Consider the following 13,377-nt stretch of genomic DNA (forward strand, 5'->3'; position numbering starts at 1 on the left):
AATCAAATCAAATTTTAAGATATTTTTGTACAGCTGTGGGCAGCTATTTAATTTTTTTTAATGCAATGCAAGTGGAGCGCCATCTACGATTGTTCAAGAACAGCAGTACATCGGTGACGCTCAATCAAATAATTTGCTAGGTAAGTTAAACATTTTATTTTTAAACCTTAAAAACGCTAATGTAATGGCAATGTAAATGGTTTGTGAGGATGGGAGTAATTTATTCGTCATAGAGATCATGTGCTATCAATGTCAATGTGTGCGTGTTATTAAAAGCAACCATGGTGAGATGAGAGTGAAACCCCTAGATCAATAATTGTCCTCGATTGTATCTGTCGTGGCACTGCCGTGGCCTGGTCCTTGCCCAGGCCGCCCCCGGGCCCCGGCGTGGTCGAAAGGGTGCGTGCCTACGTGTATTCATGGCTGTATTAACCAGACTCGCCTCAGTAGATATAACACGCCCACCTATTAGCTAAGGCTCAGCCAAGGCCAAGCATTAATTTTTTGTTTTAATATGATTCCATTTTGCTGCCAAAAAAAATGTTTTTCAATTTGGATTCTAATTTATTTAAATTTGGGCATTATTGTGAAGAAGTAAGTAAATGGGCGGGTTGTCAGTTTCCATTTGCAGCTGCAGAAGGCCATAATTCGCTGAAACCAGACTTTGTGTAATTACCATGTTTAATGGGAGTACAGGTCTGCACACAGCAATGAGCAAACCCAGAATCTAATCAAGAAATACCTCCTACTAGTCTCTCGAAGAGTCTTCAGGTGAGGGTATAAAGCAAAGCATTATATAAGGTCTAACTGAAGGCTAATCGTGGTGATTGACAACACCTGTTGTGTTATTGGGTAAAAACCTGAATGGTGGCGAATTAGAATTAATCCTGCGAGATCAGTACCATTGGCTTTCTCTTTGAACACTATGGCTGGAGGTACACGCTCTACAAAGAACCTGGTGAACTTGGTGAAGGAAGCTCTGATGGACGAAGAAGTCCTTTGTGTCATAAAGAGCACCATTTGTCAAGCTCCGGCCTCTATCCCAGATTTGACCAGTTAATTGATCGCATAGACAAACAAGATGGTGCTTGATGCTATCTTTTACCTACAAAACAAAGTAGAGAAGCTTGAACTTGTGAAACTTAAAATGAAACATCAGAACCTAGAGGAGAAAAATAAAAAGACAGAATCAACACTCAACAACCAGGGGGGGGGGGGGTGTTTCACAAAGATCCTAAGTTGAACTTAAGGTATCTCTAAGTTGAACTTATCTTCAAGTTGGACTTATCAATTATGTTTTTGTAAAATTTATTTTAAAAGGCATAAAATGTTGATACAAATTATTCATGTTTTCTATTATCAAGGAGATTTCATGTTCTGTAAAGTAGTACTGTTGCTTTCAAATAAAAGGAAAGGCAGATACCGCTTTTCATAAGAACATCCTTTTTAATTGTGACAATACCATAGTTTGTCATTGTCAATTCATATTAGCAGCTTCATCATTCATTTTCATGTATAATAGTGGTCTCTGATGGAAAGAGGATTCTGTTTCATCGATATCGCTCAGTAAGTTATTACCAAATGACCAAAACATGTTCCTTTCATTTCATTACAGACTGTTGCTGCATACCTCCAAAATGTCGGGTATAGACAAAGTGCTAGCATTGATCGTGCAAAACAAAATTGCAGCCATCCGCTTCGAGCTAGTTGACATCCATGGCATCGGGCACAGCAGGCTTATCACATCGAGGCATTTTAAGGACAAAGCTGTTCATGGTTCAAGTTTCAATCTACTAGCCCTGGTCCTAGACCCCAAGGGGATCAAGTTCTCCGATAGCGGTATGTGCATCGATGATGTTGATGCTGTCACGTACCCCGTCTATGAGACATTCCAGAATCTGGTTTGGTGTCAGAGTACAGCCAGGATCCTTGTGGAACCCACCATCAAAGGAGAATACATTCCACAGTATCCAAGAAACAACGCACGGAGGCTACTCGATCGACTAGGAGAGCAAGGGGTCTCACTCTTCTCTTCCTTTGTGCATGAGTTCTATCTGGTGGATGAAAAAACCGGTGAGCCAGCAGAGAAGAGCTGCAACTATGCAGCCACCAGTAGACTTTGTAAGCTTGAGGCGTTCATCAATCTTCTGTTGGCATGTCTGCCAAGAGTTGGGGTGGATGTGGAGAGCATAGAGACATTGGATGCTCCTGGCCAACTCAGAGTCACCTACAAGTCGGCCTTTGGTGTCGGTTCGGCAGACAACGCCTACACTTTCAAGTCAACAGTGAAGGAATTGGCCACCAGGAATGGCTTTGTGGCAACCTTCATGACAAAGCCCTGGCCAGAACACAGAGGCAGTACCACCTACTTGTGCCACTCTCTTTGGAGTCTGCAAGAACATAAATGCATCGTCTTTGACTCAACGGCAGAAAATAGTCTATCAAGCACGTGCCAGAAGTGGATCGCTGGAATCCTATCCCATGCCCAGGCTATCACGGCTCTCATGGCACCAACGGTCAACTGCTACAGTCGCTTTGAGACGTCACCAACATCGCACGCCCCGAGCAATTGTTCCTGGGGGATCGGCAACCGCACGTGTGCTATTCGTGTGAAAGTCGATGGTTCCAAGCGAACCATTATCGAGAATCGCATACCTTCGAGTGGGAGCAACCCTTACGTGGTACTGGCAGCAACGGTTGCCGCCGGTCTTGATGGGCTGCTTACTGACATGCCTCTCAAAGCGGCTACAGAAGGAAGTGCCTACGATCAAGGGTATGACTTGCCAGAGCTTCCCCTCTCTCTGGAGCAAGCTATGGAGGTCTTAGAGACAGACGAAGTGATCCTGGATGCACTGGGTAAAGACTTTATCAAATACTTCCTTGCTGCAAAGAGACACGAATGCAGTGAGGCACTTAGGGCAAGGAAAGTTGCCGTTGTAGATGGTGAATCGTGGGAACACAATATGTATTTCGACACGATCTAAAGAATTCATGCACATGAACATCATGTTAGTACCAAAATTCATTTTATATACCCAAGATCGTGTTGTGCCAATTTATTAAAATTGAATATTGATGAAGTATTCATACATGATAGATATACATGTAGTTTTACACTAGCTCTATAGACACTATTTAGTCCATAAATGGCAATTTCTTATACTATGAACTACATTTTCATTGCGGTTATTGATTTATTATGTTTAAGTTTGTCTTAAATTGCCTTTTTTCTGCACTATTGTATCATTTTGTACATGTACCCTGTAGGTAGATTGACCAGCAAAATTTTACTTTTTATATGGTTCAGTCATTTGTGGAAACGGGAAATGTCTCTTGTAATGTTTATAAATTAGAATTCATAAATGTTCTCTGTATTATCCCTTGTAGTCAAAGCGTTAAAGGAAATACATGTACACAGTTTGATGAAGGTTATTGATTTAGTTATACATGTCACCTATTTTTATCAGAAAACTAGACATTTAGGGAATCTATTTTTAACCTGTATCTTTTACAAATACTGTACACTACATTCAAAACTTTGTAGAAATGCTAAAGTCATCTTCTAACGTCTCACTAACCTTTTGAAATGCCTAGCCATGCTTTATATATTTTTTTAATTAAATTAAAGATAGATTTTGATAATGTGCTATTCAAGAGTAGAGTATGAACTAGGGTATACACATTGTGATTATTACTAATTATATATTTTTCATGTGTATTGAATTTCAATTGAACATGGTGCTGAGAAACAGTGCAATGTTCATAAATCTAAGCTTACTGTTATTTGTTTTGTAAGAAAATTATTCTAGAAATTCTATGACAGAGAAAATTATCAGCTTTATTTATTAAGAAAAATACATTTTGTGCTTTAATCTTGTTGTGATCTGCTATTATATGTATTATACTAACAAAGAAGACACCAAATTGTATGTGTACATTATAGTACATTACTTCCCCAGCTGCAAGTATCTAACATCAGAATGTAATGCCAAAAGTTAAACAATATATGTGTAATATATTAAACTACCAGTTGCCTGTTCTGATTTCTCTTTGTACATTCAGGTTTTACCATCATATTTACTTTTTTATGATATTAATAATTCAATTTCATGTGTGAATCAAGACGAACTGAAATTGTACCATTTTTGTAAGATTAATAATAATAATAATAATAATAGATCTCATTTATAACGTGCCTAATACATTGTTTCTAGGCGCAGTGGTGCTGTTGTCCCAGCATCCATTAAGATCTGTAAAAGCTGGAAACTAAGGGAGCTAAAATTGTAGTGCATTGTTCTAATATTACAGATTGCCATAGAATTCAAAAGCATTTATGAGGCCATTTAAAGATTGTTGCTGCTTCTGTATTTAATAGTAATCATGAAATTAGGTTCTAACCGAATTTGCCGCAAGTGTTCGTTTGTTGAATGAAGCTATTCTTCTCTCTCTAGCACATTAGCTCAATGGATTTAAGTACTAAGTGTTAGCACACAAGTATGCACGCACACTTTTATATTATGAAACCAAAACCATAAAAGGAAATCCATTATACACAGTGGATAATTATTCACTGAGTGACAGTGACAGATTTAATGTACTTTGAGAATCGTGAAGCACTTCCTCACTGTGTACCACTCACAATTATATATTACTAACTCTATTATCAATGTCCATACATTACTGCGTTTTCCTTCCATTTTGTGTTGTTTATCGTTTGAATTTATCAGGAATTTTACTCAAAATTCTTTATTGCAACCAAATGTTTCTTATCTCAAGTTATAAAATGTGAGAATTTACTTGCTAATCAACAATGACAGTTGTAATGATATTTTTATTAGTAGCAAGAGAGATAGAGTGTGTGTGAGAGAGAGAGAGAGAGTGAGAGAGAGAGAGAGAAAACAAAAAAGAATGAATCAGAGTGGAAGAGAAAGGGGTAGAAATTAAAATAGAAAGAAATAGAGGGGAAGAAAAAACGAGAGGAGATAGAGGTAGATAGTTCGAATGGGAGAGGAAGAAACAAGAGATAGGGGAAGAAATAGAGGGAAGAAACGGTGTTTAAAGGTAAAGACCAGTTATGGTCATGCGATTGCATTGTGAAAGAAACGTTGTGGAATCGATCAGAAAAGGTTGATCATCTAGCATCCGAGCATCTGCAAGGTTCTGGAATCATCAAAATGATAAGAAATGTGGCCCATTCTTCGTAAAGTTACAAACACTATACACAGAAAGATGTATATGGGACTACCCTATATCTCTCACAGACCATGAGAGAAACAAATTTAGCAAATATATGAATTAGTAGGCGGTTTCCCGGCAAATTTTTTATCATCATGTATTAGTAAAAACATATTCTTTCACATGATTGGTAATGAGAGCTTCCATTTCATTTTTTGAAATTGGGGCGTTTCCAATACTGGTCTTCACCTTTAATATTCACAATTTCACATGCATATTCACAAATCGCATGCGATAACCACATTTTTGTTGTTGAAATGTTTAGACAAATGGCAAGAAAGAGGAACGTGGGAGGAGGGGTAGAGGGAAAAAGCAGAACGGAGTAGAAGATAAACAAGTGGAGATTAGGCAGAGAGAGAGAGAAAAAACAAAAGTTGAGGGGGGGGGGGGGGGGTGAGATGGCTGGCTTGGAGTGAGCTGTAATATCACACATCTATCCTCGACCTATTTCAAGAAGTTAAGAGCCCTTCATTTTGCCTGAAGACACAATATTGAGGACATTACCGGTACATATTTAAAAAAATGATAACAAAAACAACAACGAAACATTTGTTATAATCCACGGCCACGTCTTGAGAAAGGCTAGTAAACACATGCTGGATTTTAAAGATGGCGGCCTCCAAGAGTGAAATTAATGGTGCTACATTTCGCGGTATGGGTCTAGATGATCGTGTCTTGAAGGTAAATTCGTAATGTTTGATGTTGAATATTTATACATTCTTAAGTTTTTATCGAAAATGGTCACAGAAAATTGTAGTTGATAACGAACATTTACCACACGTTCTTTAGTTCAGTCCCATCCATTCAGTTTTATGTTGCCTATTTGCGTCTCTGACTGCAGACTGAAAGCTGAAGCCGAATTTAGCTTAGAGTTAGTGCCATAAATCATAAATGTCATAAACATTTCACAGGTAAATATGTCTGAGGACAGAGGTAGAAATTTCAGAAAAATAATCTGCGCTCTGGACATGCTGGAGGCTCTTTGACTTTATTAAATAAAGAGAAAACAAAAATATAATTTTACTATTTTTAATTTTAGTCGGACGTATCGTATTCGAGAAAGAGTAAGAAAATATGATTGACTGAAATTATAGTTTTTTTTTTCTCTTTATTAAAAACGAGCCTGTATTTAGCGACCGCCCCCCCGGCGCTAGTGTAGCAAGGTATCCAAAATATAGCCTACTAAAACAGACCCCAAATTTCAGACCCCAAATTTTGTGGTCATCATTACCCTAACCCTAACCCTAACCCTAACCCTAACCCTAACCCTAGAACCCTAACCCTAACCCTAACCCTAACCCTAACCCTAACCCTAACCCTAACCCTAGAGATAATGATAAACACGAAATTTGGGGTCTAAAATTTGAGGTCTGTTTTAGTAGGCTATATTTTGGATACCTTGCTACACTAGCGCCCCCTCCCCCTTCCCCTCGTCCAAACCATTCCATTTAATTATTACATTTTTCAAATTGCCAACTTTTATCTTCCGTCTCAGATCCTCATTTGATTATGGTCGATAACTTCACGCAGGGGCGCACACCCGCGCAAAACCATGCAAAAACCCACCATCGGTATGCACTTGTTTTGGGCAGTTGCTTGCAGTGAAACCTGTGAGAAAGTTTATATTTATAATGTCTTTGTTTTAGGAAAAATACTCCCCCAAAAATAAGAAAATTGACACGAAACAGGTTAGAAAGATAACAACTTTAAAATCAAGACCATTATTTGAACAATTGTTGAAGATTCAGTTGATTTTTTGGTATGTTATACTAGTAGGGTATCTCAATGCCTGAGTCATGGGTCCAAAGTATGGTCACAGTTCTGAACTAGCGCTAATATTTCTAGGTGAAAGTGTCGCATGTACAAATATGGAAATGCCAGAAGTATCACATTCACAGGTAAAAAAAATTAGAGGTAAACCATGCCGGAGATAAAGATGTCAGAGGTGAAAACGACAGAGTTAGAAATGTCAGAGGAAGAAAGACGACTATATTTCTTCATCTGGCAATATATATAGCTCTGTGCCTATATACATGTAGCCTACATGTATATAGGCACAGATGAGACTTAACTTAAGTATTATATTTCCTAAAGTGTTGTTTTGATTTGTCATGTCAAATTCCCCTTTTGACTGTTTACTTTCATTCTTTTTTTACATATTTTCTTCCTTTTGATTGACACAAAAAACAAATGTCAAGTGAAGAGAAGGGAAACGATGGCTGAAAGAACTTGTATTATTTGTTTGGGTGTTGTTTCTTTTGTCCTTTAAAAAAATTTAAGTCAGTTAGCTCTTTTAACGAGAAGGTTGAGTTCTGGGGAGAGGTGAAAATAATTTGTGAGCATTATCATTTTTGCTGTGCAAGTGTGGAAGAACGTCAGAGAAAAAACCTTGCAGTACATACCAATACTATATGCTACATGATCAACTTTTAAGAATCTATTCCACACCTTTTCTTTCACAATGCAATCGCAGAACTCAACTTTATCTTAAAATGAGAGACTGAAAATGGGATGTACATGAGTGCACAGAAAGTTCGCATATCTTTGACACATTTTTGTTTTAGTTGCATTACTTTTATCTCTACTAAGTCCATGAAAGATCAAATGAATCTCATGATATTGTAGAGGTATATCAAGTGACACATGCAGGGGTGTTAGCATGAAAACGAATGGGCATTTACAAGTCTCTTCATCTTCCATCAAGCCCAAAAGACAGGTAAGTAGAGATAAACACACAGGGGCTCGGGGTAAATTAGCCCCCGAAATTCCAAAAAGAGCCCCCAAAAGTCATAAAAGCCCCCCAAAATTGCATAGAGTTCAATTCAAAACAAAATAAAGAGTGTTATTTTCATGCAAACAAGCTTGAAAAGTAGCCCCCACAATTTTTAAAGTATTTTTTCCCCTGTACACACCGGTGAGAACTGAACACACATGCATATATCTGTCTCATTTCCTTATGTTCACCTAGGCCCTTGCGAAGCTGGGCTGGTCTAGTCCAACTCTGATCCAGGAAAAGGCGATACCACTGGCCCTGGAAGGAAAGGATATACTAGCCCGGGCTAGGACTGGATCTGGCAAGACAGCAGCCTATGCTATCCCTCTCGTCCAAAAGATCCTAACTTTAAAAGAGGTATTTTATCATTTTGATGTGTTCAAACAATAATTTTGAAAGTTTAAAAAATTGCAAAATTAGATCTTGTCAATATGATGACATGGGGTAAAATGAGTTTATTGAATATGCTTTCAAACATATATAAATGTACTTAATTACATTTAATTAATTACAATAAACTATTCCCTTGTTTGTTTGATGATATAGTGGTTGGATAATAATTGTAAACATTTTTATCATAATATGCATCATTGAACTTTGTCACAAAAGTGACTTAGATAGTTATTGCACTAACTGTTGAGTTGTTTAGCTTTTATTACTTGTATTCCATATTCGTCTACACTTGCTTTTAGATATTTGTCCTTTAATATTGATTTTTTGCTTTCTATGTATAGATATTTATTCTGAAATTACCTTTAACTTGCCATTATTTTATATAGAGTTGACCCAAAATCCAATGCTGCAATTGATACCCTTTGGATTTTAGTTTATAGTTTGTTTGCTCCTTGTTGTTGTGTTAAAAAAAAAATGCTACCTGCAAACACTGATACAGTTTCATCTATCTGTGCAGATGTATAATATTTATCCTTTACCTCTCTTCTTGTTTGTGTATGTTTTTTTAATAAAATAATGAAAAATAGATTTAATACGAGCACAATTTCATGCAACGGTATCCATATTTAATATGAATTCTATGCATCTTTTCTTACAGACAGCTAGAGAGCAGGCTACACGGGCTCTGATCTTAGTGCCATCCAGAGAACTCTGTTCACAGGCGTTCAAGAACATACAGGTAAAACATATACCTTTACCTGAAGAATGAGTTTCATCAATATCATCATGTATGTCTTTTTTTATAGCAGCCACAGACGGTCCACATACCTAGATTTCTCGACTCATCTTATGTTGGGTATACTACACATCAAAGGGCTTATATTTTTTTTAAATTCTAGTCGTTAATTCTGGCAAGAAATTGCAAATTTGCAAGAGGAAATGCTTTGAATTAATTCGGAACTGTTAATCATTCAGCTTTTATAGCAATCTCTTTTGATGGATATCATTGTTTTAGTGTAGAACATTCATTGTAAGTTACTTTAGACGGGGAGGATTATTATTTCCTTTTTGTTTTAACTGGAACTCATGATTTCCTTTTAATGATGCTTGCAAGTTATGCATTAAATTATGTAATGATTAGATTAAGTCACTATGAACATGACAGACAAAGAAAGCGGACAAAATATACAGTTCCTCAGATAGACAAAGGAACATCCCTTCACTGCTATTATGTAAAAATGTGTAGAACAGGTGAATATGCATGTGACACCTGTTCTACACAGTTTTACATAATAGCAGTGAAGGGATGTTCTTTTGTCTACCTGAGGAACTGTATATTTTGTCCGCTGTCTTTGTCTGTCATGTTCATAGTGAGTAATACATATTATTATTATTAGCACCGTGATATTATAATAAGGAAGCTTGATAAATATTGAGCCCTGGCTAGACCTCAATGATAACAGTAACAATATGACAACTTTAACAACAATTTTTGTTTATGTTGAATTTTTTTTGTTTTTTGGACAGACCTCAAAGATAATATCTGTGAGCCTTTGAGGTGACGTCAGTTTGTGTGTTTTTATTTTTTTTATTTTTTTCCCCCTTATTGGAAGAGTGGAAGAGAGAGGGGGGGGGGGGGGGAGGCACCATGGTCACCACAGATATATAGTAATTTTATATATTTATATAAGTAATGATTTCTTTTTGTCTATTCTGCTGCGACATACAAAAGAAGAAGAAGGTGTCAGTGGCAGAAGAAGGAATAGAGGCAATGTCAATACTGTTTGGGTGACATATTAAAGCAACGATTGGATCATTGTGAAAAATTGGCCATGTCTGACCACTTCTATCACTATTGTTGTACATTGTATTGTCTATAGATATTACCGGTGAGGTGTGACCAAGCCTTTACTCTAACTAATGTTGTCTCATTGTGTTTGTTCTACAGGAAATCAGCAAATGTTGCTCTAAAGAAATCAAATGTGCTGATGTATCTGGCCAGGTGGACTTGTCAGCTCAAAGGTATCATAACATTATTTGGAAAGGTTTTGTTATTGATAAACGTAGGCCATAATTGTTACATTTAAAGGCACACTGTCCTTGTAGCTACTTGCTCCCTCTATATACAAAACTTCCCAAATCGGTGCCTGTTGGTCCCCCATGATCCTCTTTTTATTATGTTAAATGAGAGCTGAGTTAATGAGATAGCCACCTGTCACAGTGACCTCGATGGCTCACTGGGTAGTCTAATCCCTTCTAGCTGAAGTAGTAAAGCCTCCCTTTAATGGAAAGGTTTTATGCAAGAAGCTCCATTCGATCAAAGTTTGAACCTGAAATGTAAAAAGATAATTCTTTGGCAAGGCATTAATGGGCATTTTCCCTAATCATGGATACAGTATGAAAATTTATTTTATTGCAATACATGTGTTTTGATGATAATATGTGCAAGGACATATCCCATTGGGTATGTTCATGTGGTTTTAACTTTTTACAGGCATGTGTGACCAGACATAATTATTCATGTCTGGGCATAAAGCTATAAAGCCAACATCTGAAAGATGCAATTTGGATTCAACCATTGTTATCTTGAAAGCAGATCACAGAGCCCACCAATTGACCAACTCACATCCTGAGTGGCCATTGCACGACAACAAGGCTATATCCAGGGAATAATACAACACCTTATGGGCTACTCTAGCTTCCTTTGGTATGGATATAAGAATACTTAGATTTAATCATTAGAAATGTTATCATTACTTTCTTTTCACAGGCCTCTACTGATGGAAAGACCAGACATAGTTCTTGGCACTCCTAGTCGGATCCTGGCCCACATCCAGGCCAAGAACCTGTCCCTGCAGAACTCCCTGGAGATGCTGGTCATCGACGAAGCGGACCTGGTCTTCTCCTTCGGCCATGAGGCTGACATGAGGGCGCTACTCTCTCACTTTCCAAAGATCTATCAAGCCATTCTCATGTCCGCTACGCTGAGTGAAGATGTGAAGACACTCAAGAAGCTGGTGTTGCACAATCCTGTAAGTAGTGCTGGGAAGTAATCGTGATCTGGCGCTGCTCAGTGGCTGCCGGGCTCACGATCAATTGAGCAAAATGAATTTCAATTTTCGGTTTAATAAAATTTGGAGTGGACTTTAAGATTATTATTTATTTATTTATTTTTTATTACTTGACTAGGGATGCGAAGGTCGAGGGTTCGCAAGATATTAACCTACACTTGCTACTCTCCACCCAGGTGTTAAATGGGTACCCGGTAGGATGCGGCCGTCATTGTTGGTCAAACAGTTTTTGAGCGTCAAGTAACGCCTGGCTGGAATGCTCCCCAGGGAGTGGAGATTGTGCACACATTGTGCGCCGGCATGCCCAAATATTAATCAACTCTTTCATGTTCCAATCTATGTTTCCGCCATTTACTGACAAAACGAATAGAATAGCAGAAGACTTCTAGAAAATATGTAGCTAGTAGAAATATCTTGAAATCAGAAAGAATGAGTAAGAAACCTTCACATCTTTAGATGGTAGTGTTGCAATAATGCAACAAATTTTATCTTTAATACGGACAGATCTTTTGAGCAAGATTATGAAGAATAGGTTTATATGATGTAATTTAGGAGAGAGAGAGAGAAAGAGAGAGAGAGTTAGAGAGTTAGAGGGAGAGAGGTAGAAGGGAAATGTTGTTGGGGCAGAGAGCTATTGAATTAAGATCAGGATACAGGAGAAATTTACATATAAATACAAAGAAAATGTTATAACAGGAAGAAAAATTGAAAATCATAGAGCGATAAAAATTAGCCAGAAAGAAATTGTTGCTCAAAATATATATACCTTTTGTATCATGTACCTTTTGCTCATTCCTGTCCTGAAAACAGATTACACTCAAACTCGCCGAATCACAGCTTCCAGAGGCAGACCGCCTAAGCCAGTACCAAGTAAGATGTATTGAAGAGGACAAATATCTACTCATCTACACACTACTGAAGCTCAAGCTGATCAGAGGCAAAACCATCATCTTTGTAAACTCAATAGACAGGTGTTACAGGTGAGAGAAATTTCTTCAAAAGAATTAATCTGATTTATCTGCATTTGTTTTCAAATAAGAAATTTATAGGCCCGAATTCACAAAGGAGGTTTAGATTTAACCCATGGTTTAAACCCTTATTTACATAACCCATGGTTTAAAATAAGCGCTCAATAAGGGCGACACAAGTCAGAGGTCCAATATTAGACGCGCGCAAGGCAAGGTACGCTTTTTTTGCGCTAATTTTTAAACCATTGGTTATGTAAATGAGGTTTTAAACCATGGGTTGAATCTAAACCTCCTTTGTGAATTCGGGCCATAGAATCTGATTATATTTTATTCCATAATCAAAGTGGCTGAATGAATATGCTAAAGTGTTCATGGTTCATGCATTTTTATGTGATACAAAAATCCTTGACTGGTAACCAAGCTTGTCTGAGGCATTCATTAAATAGCAACAAATATGTGTCATGTGTGTATGTGTGTGTGTAATTGGATTTTTACAGACGTGATCAATCAGATATGATTATTTACGTCTGGGGACAGACCTTTAACGTCACCTATCCGAATGACGTGATCCATTCTGAACCTACCATACATACAGGTGACCAAACTTTGTAATGCTTTTCGGAAGAAACATCCATTACTGTGAAATATTGGTAAATTAATGGTAATGATAATAATATTGAAAATGTTTATAGGGCCCATATCCACTAGGCAAGGAGCTCAAGGCCTGCCTTTATACGCCCGGCTTTGCTGGGCTACCGATTTTGGTGCTTACAGCATTCAACTAGTTACTTCCTACAGGTACATGTACCTATTTAACACCTGGGTGGAGAGTAGCAAATGTAGATAGATGTCTTTCCAAAAGAAATCAGAGCGTCCCAAGGTGGGACTCGAACCTCAAACCTTGTAATCTACAGTCTGGTGACGTATCCACTAGACC

At 37.6% G+C, this 13,377-nt stretch overlaps 2 protein-coding genes across 2 annotated transcripts in view; both read left to right on the forward strand.

The window, feature by feature from the left end:
* Positions 1-103: 103 nt before the first annotated feature.
* On the forward strand, positions 104-4,667 carry LOC115924124 (lengsin-like). The gene is made up of 2 exons (XM_030985922.1): positions 104-140; positions 1,616-4,667. Exon 2 carries the CDS (start codon positions 1,638-1,640, stop codon positions 2,982-2,984), a length of 1,347 nt encoding a protein of 448 aa, XP_030841782.1. The 5' UTR covers positions 104-140; positions 1,616-1,637; the 3' UTR covers positions 2,985-4,667.
* Positions 4,668-5,785: 1,118 nt separating this feature from the next.
* LOC578068 (probable ATP-dependent RNA helicase DDX56) overlaps positions 5,786-13,377 on the forward strand; it is a 30,310-nt gene continuing 22,718 nt past the window's right edge. Inside the window, exons 1-6 of the mRNA XM_030985923.1 lie at positions 5,786-5,916; positions 8,204-8,365; positions 9,060-9,140; positions 10,350-10,423; positions 11,172-11,433; positions 12,283-12,452. Of these exons, the coding sequence (XP_030841783.1) occupies positions 5,845-5,916; positions 8,204-8,365; positions 9,060-9,140; positions 10,350-10,423; positions 11,172-11,433; positions 12,283-12,452 (821 nt within the window). The 5' untranslated portion in view covers positions 5,786-5,844. The remainder of the gene's footprint in view (positions 5,917-8,203; positions 8,366-9,059; positions 9,141-10,349; positions 10,424-11,171; positions 11,434-12,282; positions 12,453-13,377) is intronic.

The sequence above is a fragment of the Strongylocentrotus purpuratus genome, unplaced genomic scaffold (genome assembly GCF_000002235.5).
Source record: "Strongylocentrotus purpuratus isolate Spur 01 unplaced genomic scaffold, Spur_5.0 spur5_scaffold_15, whole genome shotgun sequence".
NCBI classification, from domain to species: domain Eukaryota; kingdom Metazoa; phylum Echinodermata; class Echinoidea; order Camarodonta; family Strongylocentrotidae; genus Strongylocentrotus; species Strongylocentrotus purpuratus.